We start from the raw sequence: 26,961 nt of genomic DNA on the forward strand, positions 1-26,961 counted from the left end.
TCTCTCTCTCTCTCTCGCATACCACCACCACCACAACAGCCAACGTCAGCGCGTGAATAAGCGCGTTGCGCCTATCTAAACACTGTCCAACACCGCCGCCGCCGACGCCGCGCTCGCCATAATCGGGGGTTAGCCAGTCTATCTGAGCTAGCGAAGTTTTTCGTGTTTTTGCAGTGCTGCAGTACCTAATAGGTCCGGGGTGTTACGAAATAGAAGGATTGGGACCAATAATGCTCTGCTGCTGTTGCTGTTACACGGGGAAACAGGCGGCAGTTTATGAAATTTGTTCAATTTTTGCCATGCGACCCTGAAGTGTTGTAGGTTTCCATGAACGGATTCCCTTTTGAGGATAACAAATCGGCTGGATGCCGAGTTTTGGCTCGTTCAAGTTGGAAAGTTATGTCATTGGTCCTAAAGTTTAGATTTTGGTATTAGACTAAATAAAGAATACTTTTCTTGACGTCTCGACTGGATTTTGTGGGTGTATAGCCTTATAACATTTTCTTATACCATGTAGATGTACATGAAAGAGAAACCAAAGATTATCAAGGTTTTTTCTAAAAAGACTCTATGGACTTTCTATGTGATCTCACATACAGATATGGTGATAGAAAATAAAAGTCGTGGTGATAGAACATAACTCAGCAAGTTATTGTCTGAATAGAAGTCCGTCTTTATAAAATTGAACTGACATAAATGCTTGCGTTCTCCAAATCATCTATAACAGGGATCTCAAATAGTACTTTAATTTTATGGCGGCAGGTCGTTAACGACCCATTGCCGATTCCAGAAAACGTCTCCACATCCCTCGATCTTGGTCTAGCTTTCACCAATCGTCCCTAACACCCCTCGACCAGGCGTCCTCCTCAGTGTTGGGCCCTGTGCCGAATATTATCTGCGCTGGACGATCCTCCAACATTCGTGCCATCTGGCCAGCCCACTGTATCTTGGTACACCATGTCGTTCATGCGCCTGCGCTACACTCCATTCTACAGTTTTCCGCCAAGAATTGAACTACGTTTCCCCATGTATTGAACTCGAAGACTCCGAGTGCTCGAATGGTCGGCCTACTTCATCGACTAATACTCATGACTGTAGCCAACCACCGGAAGAATCGGCGTCCTTCAAAGCGCAAATTACGGCTAAAAAAGTTTACACACGCCACGAGAGTACCAAGGTACACAAATTCGTCTACTACTTCGTAGATACCCCACTCGATCACAATCACAATACCAATCTTGTTGTTTCCTTCTTGAAATGCCTTTCCCACTGATCTGCAATTTAAACCGAGGATATCAATATCATTCGCAAAGCCAAGGAGCATATGAGTCTTCAAGATTATGATATCATCTTCCTACGCCAGCTCTCCAGACTACAGCCTCCAAGGTAAGGATGCCATATATACAAATTAATCAGTAAATATAGATTTTTGAATAAATTTTCATACAGATATTTACAATTTTTTGCAAGAACATACAGATTCCTACAGATTTTTTACAAAATCTACAAATTTTTATACTCAGGATCAGGCTTAGTAAAAAGAATGCGATGTGACACTATACCGGCAAATGTCCTCTCTTTTTACTCTAACCGCCTCATGAATAAACTATTTATGAGAGTTCACATACAGCTAAAGCTCACATCGGCAACGAAGCTGTCTTGTGTTGCACACGACAGCTAATTCTTGCGTATGTATTTCGTTCGTTCAGACATGACAGCCTAGTTTTGTTCATTTTGAAGATGTCCTGCTGGTTTGGCCTGCGCTGTTGACAGCCCACTGATCGTCTGCGGCTGTCATCGATGATATTGTCTCGCACTCCTGCTTTTCTCCTCATTCTTAGGCCGATTCTATGATGAACACGAAGCTAATGGTTTCATATATTTTCCCATTGTTGATATTATTCCCCACACGAGAAAAAACGGGTTTCGCATTATGTCGCTTACATTATGGCGTCGGCCTTACTCTCGTGAATCATAATCACATGACAGCTCGCTTGGGTTTGTGCCGAAAGATTTCGCGCTCTAAAGCCTGTCAATAGCGACAGCTTAGAAGAACCAACATTCATAAGGAGATGAAAAATAACAGCCCGTTTATAGTTGCATGTGTGGGCAGCAGAGAGAGCTGTGCAATAAAGTGAGAGCCGAATTAGTTGAAAATTTGCTGTCACTGTCTTGCAGTCATTTTCATAAGCTTGCTCAAGATGACGAAAAAGTTTTCAAAAATAAACTCCCCGATTTTCCCTGATATTCCCTGAATATAACATTAATTTTCCTGATACTTTTCAGCATTTTGAACAAAAAAAAATGAATCGTAAATGAACGGAACTCTGATATGCCAATAAAAAAAGTATACGACCGGATACGAAACCAAAGAGGCAACCAGCAACATCTTTAATAATACGCATCTATCAATTTAATACCTGCAGTATAAGTTTCTCGTAACCGTGTATCATATTGGGTTGGGAAAAAAAGAAATGTCGTATTTCTGATCGAGATTTGACGCTTTATTTAAAATACTTAGAATTATCCGACTTCAGTCAAATATGCCATTTTGTTCGCCAACTTGTTGCCATTTAGAAAGCAACTTTATTATTCCCCCTCTCCCCTCCTTATTTGCAATAATCTCAGACAGCCAGTTTTCGCAAGCCTCTTTTGAGGCCAACTTAGTATCACCAAGAGCGTTTTGCAGAGATCGGAAGAGATAGTAATTACTCGGTGCCAGGTCCGGACTATACGGTGGGTGCCATAGGACATCCCATCGGAGCTCCCGTAGCTTCTGGAGGGTCATCAAAGATGTGTGAGGCCGAGCGTTTTCCTGGTTGAAAACAACACCACTCCTATTGACCAATTCTGGACGCTTATAATCATTCGCCTGCTTTGAGGGTCTGGCCATAGTTGAGCAGCTCATAGTGGATGATTCCCTTCCAATCCCACCAAACACACAGCAAAGCCTTCCTGGCCGTCAATCCGGGCTTGGCGATGGGCCCAAACTTCCGGGTTCACCGCACTTAGACCACGATTTTTTTCGCTTGAGGTTGTCGTACGTGATCCACTTTTCATCACCAGTCACCATCCGCTTCAAAAATGGGTCGAGTTCGTTCCGTTTCAGTAGTGCATCCGCAGGCGTTGATTCAGTCTAAGGGGTTTTTTGTGTCAACTCGTGCGGCACCCAAACATCCAGCTTTTTTTGGAATCCAATCTTCTGCAAATGGTTCTAAATAGTTTAATGTTCTATACCCAGTTCCTGGCCAATCGAGCAAATGCTCACATGCCGGTCTACTTGGATGATTATCACGATTTTATCGGTTTTTATGACGAATGGCCTACCAGTATCTTCGACAGCCACTACACTAGAACAAAATCGATCAAACCAACGCTGGCTGTGTGAATCGTTGCTGTGCGTTATCGGGCCCATAAACTTCACAAATTTTTTTGGCCACCTTTGTTGCATTTTTACCGGATTTTTACGTAAAACATGACGAATTTCGTGCTTGGTGGACTCCATCTTTGGCGCGCTTTAAATTGAGACTGAAACTTTTGATCACAACACTATCAAAACGTCACTTGTAGCACAGATTGTCGTCTCTGAATAGCCGTATAGTATGACCCGACGCGATAAATTTAACACAATATATGTTTAAGAGTTGCCATCTATTGACAAAAAACGACATTTCTTTTTCCCCAACCCAATTTGAACAACAACTGTTTTGATATAAAACGCTCCTAAGGATTCAGATTCAAATTCTGATTTTTATTTTATTCTGAATCACTCTCCTTGGTTTGGTACTTGAGCTTAAGCTTGAGGACAGCACATTTCGTAGTTGCTCCTGCGTGATCGACCTAAGCTAGTGAAGTGGCACATGGACTAGTGAAGTTGCACAAAGGCTACTTGGGATTAGTTTAACGTTTTCAGTGTACAACAATTCAGTAGCTACCGCTTTGTATGGGTCGTAAGGGTAAGGCAGGAGGTTGTAAGGAAGAAAGTGTAACAGTCGTTTTTGTTGGAGACCGAGTTTACCTTTGCATCTCCACGACTGCGACGGAAAGGAAGGGTTGTGTCACCGTGGTAAGTGACTGAATCGGACAGTATTGCGCCCGGAGTTAACTCATAACGACGATGAACGATTAGTATCTTTTTGTCAAACCCCGCGGATTTATGCGAGCGGTACGTGCGAAAACCATTTATTATCAGAAGCATTCAAATGTTTGAATGTTTGTCTATTACTATTCCCGAGTATCCTCGAGAAAATAAATGCACTTCTGCAGGCGTGAATCTTTGAAAGGTATTTATTACATTGTCATCAGTTTCGTTGTTATAGAAGCAGCACACGGTCAGACCGAGATCAAGTTCATCTATGCATCTCCGCCACTGCGGTGGGAAGGAAGGTTTGTGTTTTTATGTCACCGTGGTAAATGACGAAATCAAACAATGTTGCGCGCGTAGTTAGCTCATTACGAAAACGAACGATGAGTATCTTTCTTTTCAAACACCGGGATCCTATGCACACAACACGCACAAAAAATCATCCACCATCCGTAGCATCCAACTCTTTGAGTATTATGCACGACCGCACTATTCCCTCCTACCGACGCAGACGCTCAGAAACACGACATGTCACACCGATTCTCTCCTACTAGTCAACGCGGATTTTGCCTATTAAATAGAAATATATCTACATATTGGCCAAACTACAGTCTTAAGTTTGTTGACAAAATGCTGAAGCCACAATACAACATTCCCAACCTACCCCCAAATGCCAAAGCAATCATCCTTTCGGACCTGTGCCATGGCGAATTTGCATGTAGCATAAGCCCAAAATTTAAAAAAAAAACCGTAAAAGAAAATTTATTTAAATAGCATTTTTTTGCTTAAATGGCCAAAATTTTAAATATCGACACAAACTCTTAAGTTACACCGACTTACAAGACTCCATGATAATCACTCAAAAATTGTCTATATGTAAGAATATTTTCCAAAAGCTAGGAAAATTATGAAATGAAACTGGACAGAATATAACCCAAGACATTATGTGTAAATTTAGTTTAGTTATTTAAAAGTTGAGTTTATTGTTTATTTCATGTAACATTGCTGCCCAAGATGTCAGATGCGCCTCAGAAAAGTCCCCAACAACTTGAATTGAAACCCTTATTTCCGAAAAAAAAACTACTCATTATTGAAAAAAAAAATGGAAAAAAAGTTTTTGAGGCTATCTGGAATTTCTTAAAATTACTGAGTAACTTTTGTGTCTTCCTGGCAGTAGCCGGTCCTTGGAAAAGGGGATTTTCTACCCAAAACGGGGACTCTCTACCCTAAACGGAGACTCTCTATGCTAAACGGTATGTGGTCTAAGGAGAATCACGGTTGTACATTGAAACAATGAGACCTATGATAGTTGTTAGGCAAATTTTCAATCTTCTTTCATACCAATTGCAAATGTAGCAGAAAATCCACTTGCTTAAGCCCTGCGCGAATTTTCTTCTACCCGCCAGCGAACGCCGGTAGCGCTGCGAGCATAAATACTTTTTATGCAGATCTTCTTTGAAAATAGAAATTTTCTCCTTCACTATTCCAGACAGCAGCAGAACTTAAACTTTAAGATTCCACTAATTGAACTAATAGTAACAATATTGGTTTTATCAAAGTTTTATAGCGCTCAAAACAGCCAAAACAGCGCTATAAAACTTTGATAAAACCAGTTTTGTTACTTGGGCTTGGCCAGACGAGCACAACACTTCCGCCCTACTTGGTTTGGTACACTTAGGTACATAGACTAACTGGTGTCAAAACATTAGAAACTTTTGCTCAATTCCTACGATAAGCTCACATGACAGGCAATAACTTAACAGTTAAGGGAGATGCAAGATTAATTCATTTTCGTGACAGGTAGGTTTAGGTCGCTTCCCTACAAATAGTGATCCTTGATTGCGGAAGCAATCGAATTTCATCATTTGTGATTGGCCACACAACATAATTTAATAATCGAAAATTTATTATAAAATACTTAAGATACATTTAAAGCCACTCCTTAAAAAAGTTATTCCGTTGTTTTTTTACCCACAGCAAACAAGGTAGGTGGTAGTTTTTTCGACAATACTTTGTGATTTTCCCAGCCGTTAGAACTTTAGTCAGAAAATTCTCTCAGATCTTATTTTTTCGATGACGCCGATGGCTTTTTCATCTCCAGCAGATTGTACGCTCGTTGCGCCTCCTTAACAGAACGAGTGAACTTTAAATCTTTATTCCAAAACAATAATGATTTCTGAAGCAGCGAAGCAGTAGTAACTGGAGACCTAAACCAATTATGGTAATGTCTGAAACATCCTCCAAAATTTGATTATTGAAACATTATTCCTTTAGCATTCTGTAAAAAATACTTCCGAAATACAACCAAGTGGTCAGAGCCAAAAAAAGTGATTAAGTTTTCTCGACACTTGGAACGTTCATGCGTACTTTTTTAAATTTCCTCTCCGAGAAACTTTCCTTTCAGGTCAGAGTAATATTCAGCCTACATAGAGAGAAAGACTTACGACTATGTAATGTATTATTCCACATCCTCTTTCCCTTTCATGTCAGTGATGAAAAGGGCGTGAAACGAAAGACACAAATCCCCTAACTAATATGGAGAAAGTGCTGCTCGATTGACAAAGTCGAAGAGCTCCATTTTTGCGGTCTTCATTTGTGACGCAACAGTAATAAACCTACATGCCTCCTGTAATGTTTATTGTCTAATTTGAAATTTTCGCTACTTGTCCGCAATGTTTACTGATAAGATATTTCCGATTTACTTCCACCGACCTGTACTCAGAACGATTTACTTCACAAACAGAAACAACAAATAATTCACCAGGGCTTCAATCATTGTTTATTATTCAATTACACCCTGATAACGGTTGGTCGAATCAGCTCTCACCCGGTTAGAGCCGGGAAATCTCTCTGTCGCTGTCGCAATCTTAAATCGGATCGGATGAAAGCGAACCGGATATTCACATTCGCTGTCAATAAGCGCCGCCGCACCGTCCCACACTATGGGCACGGCAAAAAGGCAAAAGTTCACCGAACAGGCTCTTATGGCCTCGAAACCGGATCAATGCAGCAGAGAGGCGCGAATCGTCCCGAACGTGCGAAACCTAGTCGACCGTACGCGTGCCACAGCTGTAGAGTTGACCGGCTATTTCCTATCGATAAACAGGTGACAGTTCCGCAAAGCAATTGTAAATCAAAAAATGAGGATAGATAATCTCGATTGATAATAGAGCGTAGAACGTATGAAAAATTTGAATGCATATTTTATACTTTCTCAATTAAAATTAACTATAAAAAAACGTTTCTACAGAAATTCGAATAATTTTTTTTTCTGTTCGTAAATAGCATCCCCCCAAGTTTCCTGCACTCTCACCTTTTATTGGAAGCTTACCGACAAACTCGCCTAGTAACGACACTGTCAATCGTTCTAAAGCTATAAAATAAGCACTTTAACGACCTTTTTCCAAATAAAAGTATGACGTTATTTCGCAAGCCAACACTAGTGGGCGAGCAAACCGTACGGATATGACATCAAGTCCAGTCTTCTAGCACGTGAAAAGAGCCGCATAGCTCCGGGAACGAATGGTTTTGGAAATAAAAAAAAAGTTGTATCATCACATCATCTTCACTGATTTGCATATGAAACATTAACACAAAACTCTCCTGTTTTGTGGCTCGGCTTGTGGGACACGAATTCAGGCGGTAACATAACATTATTGAAGCAAAAACCGTACAACCTGGCAGAAACGGCCGTCTTTCGGTCTAATCAAAGATTCAATTCTAGGAAATGGTAGTCCCCCAATCCGTGAGAAATAAAACTTTGACTGGGATCGGAGATCATTTGAATCTAATAAAAATTTGCGAGAAAAATAATGAAATTTGATTGTTGTTGCCAATTTATGATGATCCTTGAGTCGCTCTTCTGTGTTCATTAAAGGCATTTAAAGAAAACTTCACAGGAGGAAAACTGCTGCAGAAAAATGTTCAATACTCCAATCTAAGTAAATCCCACACAGTCAAATTACAGAACAAATCAATCCGAATCATTTGTAGGGAAGGAATGCCTAAAGCGAACAAAAATAAATACCTGCTACGCAGAATTTTCAACTGGCAGGTGGAATGACGCATGTAAGACAGATATCAATGTGTCAATTTTGGACATACCCGTGATGTCGTCGGTTGAGCTAGTCTTGTCTAGACGGTCATCAATAACGGGCAAATCAGATCGAATCTAAGATAGCGCGAATCACGCGAAGCCTACACAGAATGTGTCAGCAGGCGGGATGTCGTGTGGCAATTTTCACACAGAAATACTATGCAAACTTTTATGTACGGTAAATGGTCTTCAGCTATCACGATTTTATCGTGGGAAGTTTTGATTATCTCACATGATAATACAACGATATGTTGCAGTGGAGTAGTATTTTGAAGCTTATTCCATCATCATATTTATACATATCATTAAACAAGCAATAAATAATAATAGAGTAAGTATAACTTAAAAAAAGTACATAAATTTATTTTGTTAGTATAAAAAACATATACATTAGGGTCACATTTTACGCGGATACCGAAAGTTACGCGAGACTCCGGAACTTAGTTCTCGCAAACATTTTGTTAAATCCTCAAACCAGTAACGTAAACAGGATTCAGCTCTAATAGATAAAATATAAATCCGTTTGACTTGAAAAATAAATAATTTCGAAAAAGTATAAAAACTATTTACATTTGTCACTTTGTATTTTTTTTTAACAGGACACACCTCTTTGTGATTGACACTTGCATGTGTACTCATTTCATTAGCATACACGCCTTGATAAAATCATCTGAACAGTAAACAAATATAATAATTGCACTGTTTATCAATCGGTTGTTACATCCGATGCAAGATTATCAACGGTGTCGTGTTCTGTTCAATGTGGTAGCGATTTGCCAGCCCAGCTTGCGAACCAGTTGAGGCGCTAGCCGAAAAAACATGACTGTATTTTAAACCAGCCCCATAAAACACACACACACACAAAATTACCATCTGAAAAAGAAAGATAACCCGTTAACACTTGCCGGCCTTTACTCGATCGGGTTGACGTTCACGACGATGATCGCGGATGTAAATTTTCAACCTAGGCATCGCCTGGGGGATACTTGAAAAGGACGTTCATGGTGAATGTTGTTTCTATTTGGTAACACTGTTCATTTCAGTTCGACCACCCTATGGACGTCCTTTGTGAACTGACCCTTTTTCTTAGCCACTACAAGCCTGTTGCTATGGAGGTTACAAAAGGTGAAGCGTGAATGCAGCCAGCTTCGCAAGCGAAGAGTGGAGTTGCAAATCAGCACTGTTTTCAAACATAGCCAAAACGGCAAAATAGATTCGGCCGCGCCGTGCGAAAAATAATGTCTTCGTTTTCGTAACGACGCCGAATCAAAGCAGGATAGTTCCAGATACAACTGGTTTCAGCTCAATTTCTAGTGGAAACACAAACTAGGCACTGTTCCCTATTCCGCATGAGAGTCTCCCAAACTTGTTTCTGTGCAATGGGGGCGAAATTTGGTCAAGGAGGTCCTGTGGCATCGATATGTCTAATTTAAACTTTGCAAGATAAACAGAATAACATGTATTTTGATTCACACATGTCTATCTCAAAGAGATGAAGAGGATTTCCTGTAGATTCATGGAATAATATATTCCATTCAAACCAAATAAATTTACGAATATTTATTTGGTACTGGGAAGCTCGTCATTTTAACGCATTGAAATCACATTCCCATATCCTCAAAAGGATAACAACTGAAATTCTTCAAAAATGTTATCTACGTTATAACCTATAATATTTTACTTTACCAGCAGACCGTGGTAGACAAGGCTAATTTTTTTCCTAATATCAATAAAAATTCGCTCCCAGTTGAACCAGACATAACAACAAACCTCCTTAAGCAATGACTCCTCCTATCGTACTCGTATATGGTGCTGCGTTTTATTTCGAATGTGTCAAATGTGGTTACGGTGTGTAAACATTTCGCGAGAAGATTCATCGTCTCATTATGTCTGATAAATATGGCTTACAGCCATTCACCCGCCAGGAGGACCGATCATCGGTCTAAACTTAGAATCCCAGCCGGAGGCCCGAGGTGATGTTGTCATGATCCAGGTATAGCATCAATATGGCAGGTAAAATTTTCGTCCCATTAATAAACAAGCAGAACAAAATTGTGGCACGGCCTCCAGTGACCGCCTTTCAGCATATTTCACACAAATTTATTCATAAGCTGCTGCTGGTGACAACCTCCAGTTGGTGTTCAAGTTTAGACGGACTCTATAGTGTTCCGGTAGTGAAAGGTGCGGTAGCTGCTAGATATTCTATATGGCCAGATTACCAGAGCTGCACTGGCAGTTGAAGTCTTAGAAACCTTTTTTTTTTTCAATCGCGAAGAACCCGAATCATTTTAATTATTATTAACATTAACATTTGTAAAACTAATTACTCGTAGATACATTTATATTTAAAAATTTTCTCAAAGGCTGATGATCTCAGCGGTATTTAATTTCCGCTCTAAATGCTACTGATCACATGAAAAATATACAGACCCCGTTCGATTTTGGCACGTTTCCTTTTTGGCACGGTTCAATTATGGCACTGTTCGAATTTGGCACATGTGCCAAAAGCGAACGGGTATTTTATTCATATTTTTTAGTTTTCCCAATTTTCCTTAAACCAATTTAACTCTCTAGTGCCCAGATTAGTTTTTAAACGGATTTCGAAACATGTTTAAAGTTCTTATTGAAGCTTTTTAGAGGTTCAACTGAAGACCGTCTAAAGGCGGCACTGGGCACTAGAGGGTTAAGTTTAATTACTGCCAAGAGAAAGGTATTATGGTCCCTAATGGATGGAGGATGGCCGGAATCGGTCAACTAGTTCCGGATACAAAACAATGGTTACTGTACCTACCATATGTACCATGCCTCTAATTACTTAGGAGGTCATATTAAGTGTCTAGGTCACCATTGGTCACTTGAGGACCTATTCTGGTTATGTTCCAGATACTTCCGGATTATTGTACCAAAACTCACCAAGCGACACCTATAACGACTTGGAATCCAAAAACTAGTCCATGGATGGCCATCCCTAGAGTCTAAGTCATCTTAGCGTACAAAAAAGTGAAAAACTATGGTGAAACAAAAAACGATTTTGGCAACATGAAAAATTTTTACGTGTTGCCAAAATCGAACGGTGCTTGTATGTAGAATCGATAAACAGATGAGTTCTTGTTTTCGCATCAAAATTCTAGTTCAAAGTGATCATCCACTATTGTCGAAAGATTCGACTCGAATAGAAAATAGTAAGAGTAAAAAAAAAATTAATATATAATAAGTATAAAAAAAAATTCTTCCCTCTTAACAACTGCGAGCTTACATTCAATGTGCATCACACCATCTGCTGTAGAGAGAGCGCAGAGTAATAGTTTCTCTGACGAAAAAACGCTCCTAATTTGACAGAGTAAAAATCCAGTGAAACTGTTGTAAATTGCTCATCCGCGCACGCAAGAAAAATGAAATAAATTGCTCGGCGACCAACTGAGCATTGCGTTACCGTTCTCATCGCTCTGGGGTGCGACAAAAACAGTATAAAATCGAACTTTCTGCAGAATACGCACCCATGGTGAGTTGTGAATCTTCCTATAATATTAAATTCGAAAACGGTTAGGATGTAACTTCAATGTGTACCTAAATGTGTTGATATTTGGCCAACTTCTCTTCTAGTAAAGGAGAAGCTAACGAAAACTACTCCCTCTAAAACTGAGAGAGCAAATAAATGTTTATCCCTAACACGTGATGATAAAGAGTGAAAAGGAACTCTACGACTGAAATACTCTACGCCTAAATGTGGATAATTACTCACTCTGTGTGAGAGAAAGTCTAGTTCTCCAAGGGGTTTGGCAGGTAGAAAAGGAAATTTGGGCAAAAATCAAGAGAACGGAAGAAGCCTGGTGCCCAGGAGCTGCCGCATGATGTCTTTTTTCGACGCGACAAGGTACCGTTCTTTGAACGCGCACACTTCTGAACGTAGTAGCTTCACTGTTTTCGCCATCACGGTTAGAGTTCGACTGCTAGAGCTGTCAATTTTTTTCTGCTGACTCATGGGTTACTACGATTGATGCTACATGCGGAGTTTCGTCAGTGCATGTAAAGGTAAACTCAGGAAAAATCGTCAAATTTTGTCCATTTTTTTCAACGCAAACGTTATTTATTTGCCTGGTGACTGATGGTTGCAACCCGTTAGCGTAAACCATCCGTCGGTCGATTTGCAAAGGACGATAGTTGAACTTGGGTGTGATCATTACGGCCCTCCCTTTGACTAATCGGTTTCCTCGGTGAAGTCTTTATTAATTTTCAGCCAAGAACGACTGTTCATTTTCTTCTTCAAAAAAGCTACAAAAATGAATTGTTAAGTTGATGTGAAGAATCATTGTTTTGTTCGTCCCACAAAATAAGCGAAACCTTTATTTGAAAAGAGCTAAAAATGTAATAATAATTGAAATATGACATTTTACCCATCAATTGTTAGCGTGCAAAGAGTTTTAGAACGATCTTTCTCCTGTTACAAAAATAGATTCAAAACGTATACTAGATTCAACAATTTTCAGTTTAGATCTGTTAGAAAACAAAATCTGTGCAGCAATGAAACCGAATTTGTTCCAAAAAAATAGAACAAAGCAACGATTTGGACCATAGCCGAAGATGCCCTCACGTTGAGAACCCGTCATGGTCCGCGCTCTGAAAATCGCAAAAAACTGAAATTTATCAAATTAACAGTGATTGATGTGCTCAAACGTTTCCGAGAACGTGACCCAGAAGGATCAGAGTAAGCGTCGCTGTGAAACATACGATCGGTAGCTATATTAGAAGGTATTGAGGGCAATCAAGGTAAACCTAGAATTCTTGGATCTCACCCAATGTACCCTAAACAACCCAAAAGGATGCTTAAGCAAAACCTGATGACCAAACCACGCACTCGAGAAACATACGAAGTACAGAGAGGGCTTGCTTGTGGACGACAAAACATACGTAAAGATGGATTTTGGACAGCCGGAACGAAGTTTTATCTCGCCATAACGTGTGAGGAAAAAAATCCGAACAACTTTTAGGTTGGTCTACGATTTCGAAGTGCTGCACAAATTGAAAAAATCTTTTCCACAAAATGAAGATCCACTTTTATATAACTGGTCCGACCGTCGTAAATTGATTTTCAATTTTTGTGTTCGAAATAAAAAAAATCTGGTTCCGGACGAAATGCACTTCGCAAAAAAGCAATGTTCGAGCGAAATTGAGGGCGAAAACGCCTGGTCGGTCGGCGAAATTATACCGTGAGCTGGACAGTAAATATCAGATTGATTCAAAAAGTGTGAACAAGTATCTGCATGAAATGGGTTTGAAACTTAAAATATAAATACCTTAAAATTGACAAAGTAGTGCTTTGGCCAGACCTTGCATTGTCACACTATGCTAGCGGTTCTCAACCTGGGGTACGCGTACCCCTAGGAGTACGCGGAAGAAAAACCAGTAATGGCGGACAAAGGAAGATTTTTTTTATAATACATACTTCATTTATTGTTCAAACTTGTTCTCAAAACATGACTGTAGCAATGAAACAAATCATAATTCAATTTAATTCCAGGTTAGGGGGTACAATTGATTTTGCAAATATTCTTAAGGGGTACGCGGACAGAAAAAAGTTGAGAACCGCTGCACTATGCTAATGCAACTTTAGCGGATTTGCAGCAAGGCAATATCGGGTTTATTCCGAAAGGATACAATCCTCAAAATGTGCCACAGCTGTAGTCTATTGAAACTTTATGAGCAATTTTGAAATGAATGGTTACAGAGCAAAAAAAGTCGATTTTTTCATAAAAAATCAAGAAAGAGCTCAAAACAATTGAAACATCCGGAATTCAGGAAGCTATAAAGCAAGTACCCCAGAGGATCAGGAAATCAGCGCGATATGGAGCTGAGTTTCTCCTATGAGGTTTGTTAATGAGTTACATTACTTGAATGAACAAACAAGTATAGAAAAATAAGTTGCGCAAGATTTGAATTTGGAATTGAAAGTTCGTTCGAATTTTTTTCCTCATACGTTAGTCCCCGCCAAGTTCAAGTTTTTTTTTCACTGACTGCACTGATTTGCACGGAAACTACTGATCTAGCAAGCAGTATATAGGCGAGCGTGCGAGAGTTCAATAAGGCACAGAAAGGTAAACCGGATTTGCCAAACTCCCACTACTGCCGGGAAATAGTTTAGTGCTACAGTGACAACAAGTTGGATTTCATCACAAAAAATATCAACCCACCTACCTAATTGCCCCCAATATCTCCTAATCGAATGTACTGGGCAATAATCAAGAAGAAGAAATTGAAGAATACTGATAAACTGATGCGGAATGCGGGATGCTGCACATAATTTTCTTATATTTTTCTCCGAAAGTACAATAACATACATTTTGACTATAGACTGTGCCAGAGAAAAGGGCTTTACCACGATTCGTTTTTCTCTTTTTTGATTGTTTAAAAAAAATTAGATTAAAAATTGACAATAGTTTTTTCGGCAGGTTTTCTGCAGGAATCGTTTGACGTTTGACGTTTGATACCTTATATTGCGCAAGTGGAGCAGTAAGAGTTACACTGGCCAACACAGGTGTGACCCTGAGGCTCAAACTGGAAATAAACCAGAAATTATAGCTTTTCTGCGAATTTTAGTGCCCAATACTTTTCAGAGACTTAAATGATTTTTCTTGTAAACATAACGTTGAAGCGACGAACCCGGCGAACAACTACTATGCGAAACTTTGACGTAACTTGACGCATTTCTAGAGGCCTGCTGCTACCGTAAAACGGGGCGAATAGAAACAAAACTTCCGAACTTGAAAAATGCGATTTTTAATCTTCGATTACATTTAAAAACCATGCAAAAAATATTTTCTTGGATAGTTCAATAGTGAACAAGTCCTGCGAACCCATTTTTGGGTTAGCAGCACTACTGTTGGTTTGCTTAAAAAAATGCAAAATGGGGGCTCAAATTCTGAACATTTCCGAGTACCAACAAATTTTGTCTGTGGAAGCCATTCTGCTTCACTTAGAACTTGTTCGTGTGATATACTGGGTCGGTAGTTAAGCATTTCAAGTTTTTACGGTGAATTAAAGGATTGCCGTAAGGTATTCATCACCACGTTACTTATGTTTCATGGAAAACTCCCCGTTCTCAGATTAACGGGGCGAATAGAAACAACGCCGTAGCGGCTATTTTTTGTACCAAAACATGTGGATTTGAAAAATGCTGTAATGTTTTATATGTAAAATGATGTCTGGAACATGTTTTGTGCATTTTCAGCCCATCATGGTCAGGACTTACCAACAAAAAAGTCCAAAAACACATTCGCTCCGCCTGTTGCTTTTGAGATTATACGCAAAAAAACTGTTTCCTTGTCAAGCGGTTACGAAATATAGAATCAACAGTGGTGGGCACCGCTAACCGAAAATTTAGCGACGCTAATCGCTAAGTCGCTAACCGGAAAATTTAGCTCGATCATCGCTAAACGCTAAACCCACATTAGCGGAACTTTCGCTAATCGCTAATCACTAACTTTTTAATATGTAAATAGTTATATCGCTATATTTATTGCTCGTGTTTTGTAAGATTTGGACCACTTTGATCTGTTTTCGTTAAACAAACGAAAACAATTACTTTTTAAAGCTATTTACAGTAAGAGGTACACGAAACGGTATTTATAGTTGAATTTGTAAAAACAAGAATAACAAAAGTTATTTAGCTTGCATTAAAAATAGATACTCTTAGGAATGTTTTCATAAAAATTCAATTATTATCTGAATCGAAAAAGTAGAACCAAAGTTTTCATAATTTCAAGCGCATTGCAATTTACCAAAGTTCTTGGTGTGCCGAAAATTCAATCTAGACCTTGTGCTTGTTCTTCAAAATGCTCCTGTGGCTTTTACGATAACTAAAACTCCATTCTAGGGTAAAAAAACTGACAAAAGTAACTTTCGTAATAAAGTATGTTCATCTTTCGAAGCAATTTACGTACGCCATCAGCAATTCACAGTTTTTCTAAATATTTCTATTGTCGCTTCTCTACAAAATTTAGCGAATTAGCGATTAGCGTTTCGAAGGCCAAAATTTTAGCGACGCTAACAGTTTCGCTAACCAGCTCAAAAATTAGCGAAATCGCTAAATCGCTAACTGAATTTTAGCGTCGCTAATTAGCGAATTAGCGGAATGGTGCCCACCACTGAGAATCAACTACTCTGTGATAAATCGGATGTTACCTTTAAACTTCAATCCAGTAGACAACCACGCTTGTTTCCAAAAACGTGATGAAATGCTGCATGGTGCTCGATATGGACTAACCCGAGAGATATGAATCAAGGTTTCAGTTCCACCAAGACAAAATGTTCCCGGATGTCGTGTCTTAGATGAAACACCGGAAGATGCCAGACCGGTGGAAATGATTGACCCAACCCCGAGTCCTTCTGTTCTTGATAAGGACTCTAACAGAACATATTCATTCATAAGATAACAAACACGAAGTAATAAACCGAACATTTCCACTATTTTGATATTTTATATCGTTTTCTTGCCTCTCATATTAATAAATATGATGAAATTGTTCTGTTTTCTTCAAATTAAAAGTAGAATTTTCTATCAGAACAAGGAAAACGTTTATTGGCGTTTTATTGACGAGTGTTTCTATTCGCCCCATTGCGGGGAGAGTAGAAACATGCAACATTTTCTTCAATAAAACAATGAATTACTCATTTTATCAAAATGGACGTTACACCCTTTATAAAGGGAGGCAAGGCCCATGTTTTAAAACTTTTATATTCATTCTATACATTATAGTATTTTTTGTACACTGCAAGATATATCGCAGACTGTTTCTATTCGCCCCGTTTTACGGTATTGCACATTTGCTTAAGGATGAGAAATAATTTCGCGTGGAATTAATTTTCAAAGTGTAATTTTTGCTCATAGTATCTTCGGAGAATCCTCCGAGATGAATTTTACACGATATCATTTCTTATCACATGATTGAATTTGCAGCAGCAGTATGCTGCAGCAGTATTGCTAGTAAAATTCAGTAGTGAGCCGTTCGTCAGACATTCAATCAGTTTGGGGAGAATAACTTTTTCTACAAGCATCGTAGCGCCTCACGGTCTTCAGAAGAGTATTTCCCATGTGAATTTCCTACAAATATCATGTATCGATATATTTTTAGTAGCCAACTGAACATTTCTAGAGAATAAGTTTTGAAACAGTGGATTTTCCCATATAAAATCGTATGGAAACTTTAAAAATCGGGCGCAAAAATATAGTTCCATCGATCGATCTGAAAAGTTATACGCTTGTTATAGGACCCATAAGGAACACGAAAAGTGCATGGGAGCTAGAATTTATTTTTTGTTCCACCCTAGTGAGCATATGTTGGCATCAGTTGGTTGTTATCCCTTTTGAACTTCTTAAACCGGGTTGCGGTTCAATAGAGACCTCCACAGACGTCATTTGATACATTTGCTCTGTTTGCTGTTACAAAAGACGTGAAAACTAAGATTTGGAAATTCGGCTTTATGAGAGAAAAACCAAAGCTTAGTTTGCTTAAACGTCTCTACAACCTGCTGTTCTGCTGGAAGCCTGAGCTGAAGTTTCCACACATTTAACGGCTGAACCGGATTATTGTCTCTACCAGATAGTTTTACCCTGAGCCGAAAAGTGCGAAAAATTGTACATGCCGACAATATTTCGCTTTCTGCGGAGGTGACGATTTAACTAAACCGGCTGAATGCAAGAGTGTCCCACGTCATGTTGTGCGCTACTTGAAATTTAAATCTTTAACCGCCAAGCGTGATTTATTTGTTTTACACAAAAAAAAAACAATCACTTGGGACACCCTTTCGATTGCAGGGGCAAAGCACGGCCGGCACACTTCGGTGTTAGTGTTTACAATCGCGCGGCGGCCCGGTTTTGTGCAGAACTGTGCTTGCGATTTACGCCACGAAAAGCTCGAACGTAGGTATAATGCACGTCGCATAAGCAAGTAAAACGAACGAACACAACCAGCGTGCGGCGGATTTCTGATCCGACCGACACGGAAAGTCGCTCGCGTTCAGTAGATATAGTCAGTCAGCGATGGTGGAGCGATGGAACCCACCGACATCCGGGTTGAGCTTGAGATCAGACTATGCAATAAAAAAAATCCACGACTAATACAAACGCTATTTTTCTACACGGTGAGCACAGAGTAGGGAAAAAGCGCCTTTGCCTGCCTGCCTGCATGGTTGCTTACCAGCTCACTAATAATGGTGGGAAGAGTTCATACTAAGCGCAAAGAAGTGGGAGCTTTTTTTCTGCGGTTTACCGATTCGGCAATGATTGAAGTGTACGGTTTCGAGGTTTGACTACGAGTTCGGTAACGTGAAGGTTTTGCACTCATTTTGGAAACAAAAAAAAACCTTATGTAACCATCATTTGACCGAGTGCTCCGCTGTAGTTAGAATGTTTTTTTATTTTGCATCTTAGCTTCTTTTGTTTGACAATGAATCGATTTATTCACAGCAAACAATTAATTGCAATTTAGATGAAAAATTACATAGATAAGAGAGAACTTGGTTGTGTAACAGAAAAGCTGTAATTTAGATGAAAAAAATAACATACATAGGAAAAACATAAATACTAGTTAGAAATTCAAAAAGAAGTCAATAATAATTTACTTTATTTATTTTTTCCTACATATGCAGATTGATTTTCTACTTTTATCGTATAATTACGCAATGTAATCTACGGTCTTGGTTTACTTGAGTGTTTATAACCACACTGGCCTTTTAAAAATGTCTCTAGTTATCAGATCAAGGCGAACGTTTTAGATTATAAAAGTAATGAATATCAATCTACATTAGTCATTCAGTAAGTTAGTATAGGTGTTTTGTCATTTTCGGAAATAAGTTATGCACGGACCTTTTTATTATTTCCGTGCCAGATGATACGACGGGTCTCAATATTTTTCTCACGAGTAAACGAGTAGAGTTTATGAACCTATGAACGTTAATCTACAATTTTCACGAAAAATTTACAAGAATTTTCTCGATTTGCTCGGACATCATCTGCACAAAAAAATAGCTCATAAACCGTCACAGCATTTAAAATCATCAATCTGGATTTTTTTTTATTACATTAGAACTCTCATTGATGACCAAATCCAAGCGTATTGGTACAAAGGGTGTTCTTAATGGAAGTTCGATTTATTCTCTAACCTTTCACAAAAATCGTACTGTTCAATATTCCTTGTACAAATATTAAAAAAGCTCAATGTTTCTTGAGCAATGATTGAAAGATTTCCGGATTTGGCAAAACTTATTATTTAAAATATTTTGTCGAAAATTTAGGACATTTTTGTCATTTTTGCAGATACTTTTTGTTGTTCGTTTCAATACGTTTGAATTGCTTGAATTATACAGAGTTTTCTGAAATTTTTCAATCTGAAGTTTCATAGATTTTTTTAAATTGAAGAATTTTGTTGTATATTTCAAGTAAAATAAGGTTCATGCCTCAACGAATTTCCTTACACAAACGTTATTTCCTGGGGCCAACCGTTCTCAAGTGGATATTTTTTAATGTAACGCAATACATTATTTTCTTGTTTTTTGTTCAATTTTTATGTTCATTTGTATTTTCACCTAAAATATTTTTTGCGTCATATTTCAGCATAAAATGAGAAAGAAAAATATGAACTAGAACCGATTCCTTTAAATTCCAAACTTGGAAGGCCATTCGAAGAGTAAATTCACTAATGTAAATGTAGGAAAAAGCGGACAGATTCAGATCCTCTGTTTTCGCGATACTAACCGCATAGACCAAATAAAAAGAAAATAATATTTTTATGATTTTGCTTTTTTTGAGTAGGTACTTGAAAAAAAAACGCTTTACACGGAAAACACCTGCTTTCAAAAGAGTTTTTTCTATATATTAATATTGACTAAAAATTACATGAAAGTGTTGTAAAACTTAGTTTCAGTATTGTTATAAATGTGATAAAAAAATTCAATAGCGTACATATTTATTTTTTGTTCTGAGCTTAAACGGAACTGGATTTCGCCAAAACAACACAAAAATAACGATGACCGTTGTTGGTGATAATTTTGTTCAACCTAGAGATGTAGGAAATGACGCGACCTGCTCTGCTCTGGTAAACACTTCTGTTAATAATGACTCTTATTCTTTAGCTTCTACACTCGAACACCCCACCACTACCGAGATCTCTGTATATTGCCAAAATTTTAACCGCATGCGAGGCGCTCACAAAATTAACGAAATTCAAAAAAATTTACTATCCTGTTCATTTTCTGTTATTTTAGCAACCGAAACCAGCTGGGATGAGGGTGTTCGCAGCGAAGAAGTCTTCGGTTGCCGATATAATGTCTATAGAAATGACCGTAACTATCAATTATCTGAAATGAAATCCGGTGGTGGTGTGTTGATTGCGGTGTCAGTAGACTTTAATTCAGCGCTTATCGACACCATTCAGTTTAAAGAGTTCAAACATGTTTGGGTGAAAGCAGAGCTAGCAGGAGAGACACACGTATTTGTCTCTGTCCATTTCCCTCCAAATAATGCGCGGAATGAAATCTTTGAAAAGTTTCTTCATGTTGTTGAAAATATTGCATCTAAGCTGTTACCTGAAGTAAAACTCCACATATACGGTGATTTCAACCAACGCAACATTGATTTTATTCCGGACATCGATAACCATAGCATTTTACTTCCTATTATTGGCGAAAATGAAACGCTGCAACTTCTTTTTGATAAAACCTCTAGTCTTGGTCTTAATCAAATAAATCATGTGAAAAATGGACAAAATTGTTATCTAGATCTGTTAATGTCCAACATTAGTGAAGACTTTTGTGTGACGACTTCATTACAACCATTATGGAAGAACGAAGTTTATCATACAGCAATAGAGTTTTCTTTATTTGTGCATGTGAATAAGAGACCTGACGAATATGAATTCGAAGATGTTTTTGACTTTCAGTCAGCAAACTATGATGAATTAAAACATAAACTAAATAGTATCAACTGGCAAGATGTATTGTTTGAAGACGGAAACGTCGATTCGGCTATAGAAAATTTTTATAACATATTATCTGATTTATTTATTAGCGAAATGCCATTGAAAAGAATAAGACGTCATGGCAATTCCAAATACCCAGTCTGGTACAATAGACAAATTAAATACTTAAAAAACAAAAAACAAAAAGCACATAAAAAATACAAACTCATAAAAATCGTTATGCTTTAACAACTTATCTTAACATTTGCGGCGAATTAAACGATGCCATTAGTAACGCGTTTGAAGAGTTCACATTAAAGACTGAGCTTGAAATCAAATCCTGTCCAAAAATTTTTTTCAAATATGTTAAATCAAAGTTAAAATCTGAAAATTTTCCTTCAAAAATGCAACTGCATGACAAAGTTGAAGAGAACCCTGCATACATATCTGATCTATTTGCTAATTTTTTTCAACAAAATTTTACAACTTTCTCCGAATCTGATCGTGACTATACATTCTTCACCAACTTTCCTGAGTTTCCCAACTATTTCAATATTGAACATGTCAGCGCACGCGAAATTGAAGATACTTTAAAAGCTCTGGATGCGTCTAAAGGTCCGGGACCAGACGGAATTCCGCCAGCATTCATGAAACATTTAGCTAAAGAGCTAACTTCCCCACTGTTCTTGATTTTCAATATGTCGCTGGAATGCGGTTGCTTCCCGAAATTCTGGAAAAACTCATATCTAGTGCCTGTGTTCAAATCTGGTAAAAAAACCGACATTAGCAACTATCGAGGCATAGCCATTCTTTCCTGTATACCTAAGCTTTTTGAAGCAATAATAAACAAAAAGTTATTCCACCAAATAAAAAATAGAATTACCCCAACGCAACACGGTTTTTTTAAAGGGCGCTCAACAACAACTAACTTACTCGAGTTTATTACCTTTTCTTTGAACGCAATGGATAAAGGTAATTATGTTGAAACCTTATATACTGACTTCAGTAAAGCTTTCGATCGCATTGATATACCCCTGCTTCTCTTCAAGTTACGAAAAATTGGAATTCATCCACAATTACTCAAATGGATTGAATCATATTTGACAGATCGTCAACAAACAGTCAAATTTAAAGGTAGAATATCGAAACCTATTCAGGTAACCTCAGGAGTTCCTCAAGGCTCTCACTTGGGCCCTCTACTATTTATATTATTTGTAAACGACATTTCCTTTATTCTAAAACATGTAAAAATTCTTATTTATGCCGACGATATTAAACTTTTCATTGAAATTAAAAACGCTGATGATGTAAATATTTTTGGTAACGAGATAAAATATTTTTACATTTGGTGTAAAAAAAGCCTTCTTCAGCTAAACGTTAAAAAATGTAGTTCGATGGCTTTTGGCAGAAAAAGAAACATGCCAAGCAATATGATTTCCTTAGGAGATCAGGTAGTAGAGAAAAGTGAACGAGTTAGGGACCTAGGAGTCATACTCGACTCAAAATTAACATTCACTGATCACTACAATACAATTATTAATAAGGCTAGTAACATGCTCAGTTTTATAAAACGTTTCTGCTATAATTTCCAAGATCCATACACAATAAAAACACTTTATAATTCCTATGTCAGGTCACTTTGAGAATACTGTAGCATTGTATGGTCTCCGTTTTCTGCAACACATGTAAACAGAATAGAATCAGTGCAAAAACAATTCCTGTTATATGCACTTCGTAATTTACGATGGACGTCATTTCCCCTACCATCATATGACGAACGCTGCAGACTTATTGACATCCAATCATTAAAAGCCCGTCGTGAATTCGCAATGATGTCATTTGTTAACGATATCGTATCTCAACGTGTCGATTCACCCGAAATATTATCAAAACTCAATCTTTATGTACCTTCTAGAAATTTACGAACTCGGACTTTGTTTTCTTTAAATCATCAACGAAACAATTATGCTAAATACGGGCCAATTAATCAAATGATGTTAGTGTATAACCAACACTGTGAAGCAATTGACTTTTCTATGTCGAGAACTAAATTAAAACAATATTTCAACTCAACGCGCAATTTAAATCGATAGAAAACATTCATTGTAATAATCCGTCAAGTGAAGAAATTATTATTCAATTATGTATAAACTCTTTTTTTTGCTCCCACTAGTATAAATAGCATATAGCATGTAAGTTAGTTTTTAAACATATGTAGTCTACTTTAGTTTGACGAAATAAATAAATAAATAAATAAATAAATAAAAAAAATAAGATACAATAGCAACGATAATCCAAGCTCCACGATCTGATTTCAAGTGTGAAATACTAAGAATTCGATCTATAACCTCCCCCTTATCGTACCTGCAAAACAAACAAAAAAAAACGAGCCCTGATAACGTCGTTGTTGGCCAACAACAACGCAACTCACTTTCGCTCACTCTCGCATACAACGTTAACCAATGAACTTCGGACCAGCAATCGGGTAAACCCAAAACCGCCATACGTCAAAATCCCGGAACCGGACTCTGAAAGTAGCTCTACCGCAGCCGCTACAGCCGAACGTCACTGATCGAATCCGAAAAGAAAGCGTGCGCTCGTAGGCGCGAAGTAAATTACGGCGAAAGAAAGGAAAGAAAGCATTTTTGGTTGGGCGCGGAATGTGTGTGTTTAGATATGTACATTCGAATCGGCTCACGCGCGCAGACCCCGGGTCTCCTCGGTATGAGCTTTCATATGCCTCCTTCGAGTCCAACCGGGTTCGGTTCGCTGCTACTGATAATCATAATTCATAAATCTGCGACTGCAAGGTCCGTTTCGATGATGGTACCGACCAATACCAGCCGCACTTGGTTGACAAACGCAACGCAAACGCGGCATTCACACCGGATGCAAAAGTGAAAAGCGCTTATTTATCTTGAGTCGCATGGCGCGCGGCTTTTTTTTTCATATACAGCAAGCTTCGCATCGTTTGAGATGCTTCTGTCGGCTGCCTGTCAATATTGCATCAAGTTCCGGCTAGCGAGCGGGCGGATCAGTATTCGAAGTAAATTTCGACTTACGCAAGATTTGTTAGTCAATGTTTTTGACTTAAAATCATTTTACTTTCCGGGTAAGGGCAGATAAACGGGCTGAGCTGAGACCCAATACGAAAAGGTTGAAGCGCGATAGATGGAGTCCACATGTGAACACGGATGTTATTTTTTCGACAAACTTTTCGGGATTAAAATTCAAGCCAAAAGTCCTTCTTGGAAAAAATGATGCCTATAATTAAATGCACACTGGCTTGACATAAAAAAGCGAAACAATTTAAAGTTCTTGTTTTAAATTAGTTTCAATTCAAAGAAGGCAGTTTCAAATGGTAACGAAACGATTAGCACTTAAGACTAAAAATAGAGCAGGTGGTATAACACATCTGTAGAATATTGCAGTTTAGTTCAATATTATTTAAATCATCACGTGAATGGTCTGTAATATATGGAAAAAATAGAGAATGTTCATGAACACTCATATTCGGAGTTGGAATTGCTTCTCAGATTTTAGTGAAAGTTTGTTAGATTGGCAATATCTGCAATTTGAGCATCTTTGCATACGTGAAACCTCAATAGCTGCCTTTTTTTTTTAATTTTACTTGTTTTTCAGCCTTTTTAGATGGCGCCACCGGGGACAGCAAAATTCTGTACGTGTCGGTAGAGGCAGATAGCAGGGTATATAAATTAGGTTCATTGTACAGATAAAATGCGTTGTTTATTTTTAAACTCTACACTCTGTTTTTCTCATGTTTATTTTAAATTTTCTGTGGATAACATTTTTGTTCAAAAACTGTAATTTTTTATCGTTATTTTTTCCACGAACTTGTAATTGCAGGAAATTTTTTTTATGTGACATCTTTGCCGCTTGGTGATTGGAGAGTGAGCCATAACAAATAAATATTGTTCAATTTCTACTAAATCGTACTCAATTTAGGTCTGTATAGAAGCTTGCCTTTTCGCATATTGAAGAAAATTGACTGTATTAGAATGAAAGATATTCGTCAATGTTAAAGAGAATATTTTTTCTTCTGAAATAGAGTGCTGCAAATAAATAATCAAAATACAGACGCCGTTTGATTTTGCCAAACACGAAATGGCAAAATTTGCCAAAAATGAACGGTTCTCTTTTCATAACGTTTTTTCATAGATATTTCCACCAATGAACTAGTTTTAGTTCCAGGTCGTTCAAGGTGTCGCTTGATGAATTGAGGCTGATGACCTAGATACTTGATATTACTACCCGAGTAATTAGAGGCTTAGTACTGCTTAGATCATGATCATTATACATATAACGTTTTACCAATTCCGGTCATTCGCTTCGGCAACATAAAGAACCAAAATACCTTTCTTTTGGAGGATGTTGAGCTTAAATTTGTTGAAATAATCAAGAAGACTAAGAAATGTGTTTAGACATAATCGCTCGTTCTGGCACATCTGTGCCAAAATCGAACCGTGCTAGAAGTAAAACGAGCTTAAATCAAACTAGCGAACCTATACATTAGAGAAATGACAAGACACTCACCGTTAAGGCAACTGTCAACATCAAAACGGGCGAGTTGTATCATTTTGCATTGCCGTTATCCGTTTTGATGTTGACAGTTGCCTTAACGGTGAGTGTCTTGTCATTTCTCTAATGTATAGGTTCGCTAAATCAAACAGAGCCTCAAAGGGAAATATAAAACTATTGTAGTCCTACGTCAACTATGCGGTCGTATCACGGATACCACTCTCCTACTATTTTTTTTTTTTTGAAGAACATATTTTTTTTAGTATACAATTTTGCAAGTTTTTTACAAAAGTAGGAATTAGCGTGAAATCCCTCTACATACTCTAACGATTGAAACAAGACACTCAAAATTATTCCTATTATCATCTGATTATCAATATATAAAATGCCCGAGTAACCAATAGGTAAGACTTGTCTGAATCACCAATGATTATTACTCCCAGGTTTTTATTCGAATTTCCAACAAAAACATTCTCGCAAATATAAAAAACCTATAAACCATAAAACACCTACCTGTATTTGACCGATTAGGTCAACACCAAATACTGCACCTTGGCTTGGCTTAGCTACCACTCCAGCGGACGACGTCACTGGCAGCCCGAGAGCATCGGTACTCTGCGTTTCACTACCATTGGCATCAGAAACACTTCCGGACTTTTCACCACATATCTGCACTATCGCGAACGGTTGCCCACCTTCTTCGGCGCACACCGGAGACAACTCTGCACCCAGCCTGACCCCGAAGAGAATCGACAATTTTTCCGCAATCTGATTGCGATTCGCCAGACATTTCCGATGGATTCGCACGACGGATCGTCCAGAACCAGCCGCTACCCCTCCTCCTTGTGCAGCAGCACACGCAAATCCAACATTCGGTACACTATTGGAATATACATTTTCCATTGCATTACCCGAATAACGTGAAGGACGGCCGCATTCTAACAAGTTCTAAGCAACTCACTGCACGGAATCTACCACGGACGCTTGTTTTTAAGCGAAATTTAATTGAGCACGGACATTACACTGTTTTGTTGGTGACTTTTCCACTTTTGCGACGAAAATATTTTCGATTAGAACTCGCGATGGTCACTCTCGAACCAGCCAGGCTCATTCCCGATTCAGCTCTAGGACACTCACCAACAAGTCAACAGTGTGTATGTGTGCACTGACAACTGCAACTGTTGGGTACACTTTTAACATTCAGCACACAGGCAATTTTAGAAGAATTTATAAAATGTAAAAAATAACATACTGAATATCTTTTTAGTCACAATCGCGAATATTACTACTTG

General features: G+C 38.2%; 1 protein-coding gene across 1 annotated transcript in view; it reads right to left on the minus strand.

Annotated features, from left to right (window-relative positions):
- Window positions 1-26,961, minus strand: part of LOC129726841 (probable ribonuclease ZC3H12C) — a 49,454-nt gene extending 22,493 nt beyond the window's left edge. The window contains exon 1 of the mRNA XM_055683986.1: window positions 26,183-26,961. Within this exon, the coding sequence (XP_055539961.1) occupies window positions 26,183-26,572 (390 nt within the window). The 5' untranslated portion in view covers window positions 26,573-26,961. The remainder of the gene's footprint in view (window positions 1-26,182) is intronic.

This window comes from Wyeomyia smithii, chromosome 3 (assembly GCF_029784165.1).
Source record: "Wyeomyia smithii strain HCP4-BCI-WySm-NY-G18 chromosome 3, ASM2978416v1, whole genome shotgun sequence".
Lineage (NCBI taxonomy): Eukaryota > Metazoa > Arthropoda > Insecta > Diptera > Culicidae > Wyeomyia > Wyeomyia smithii.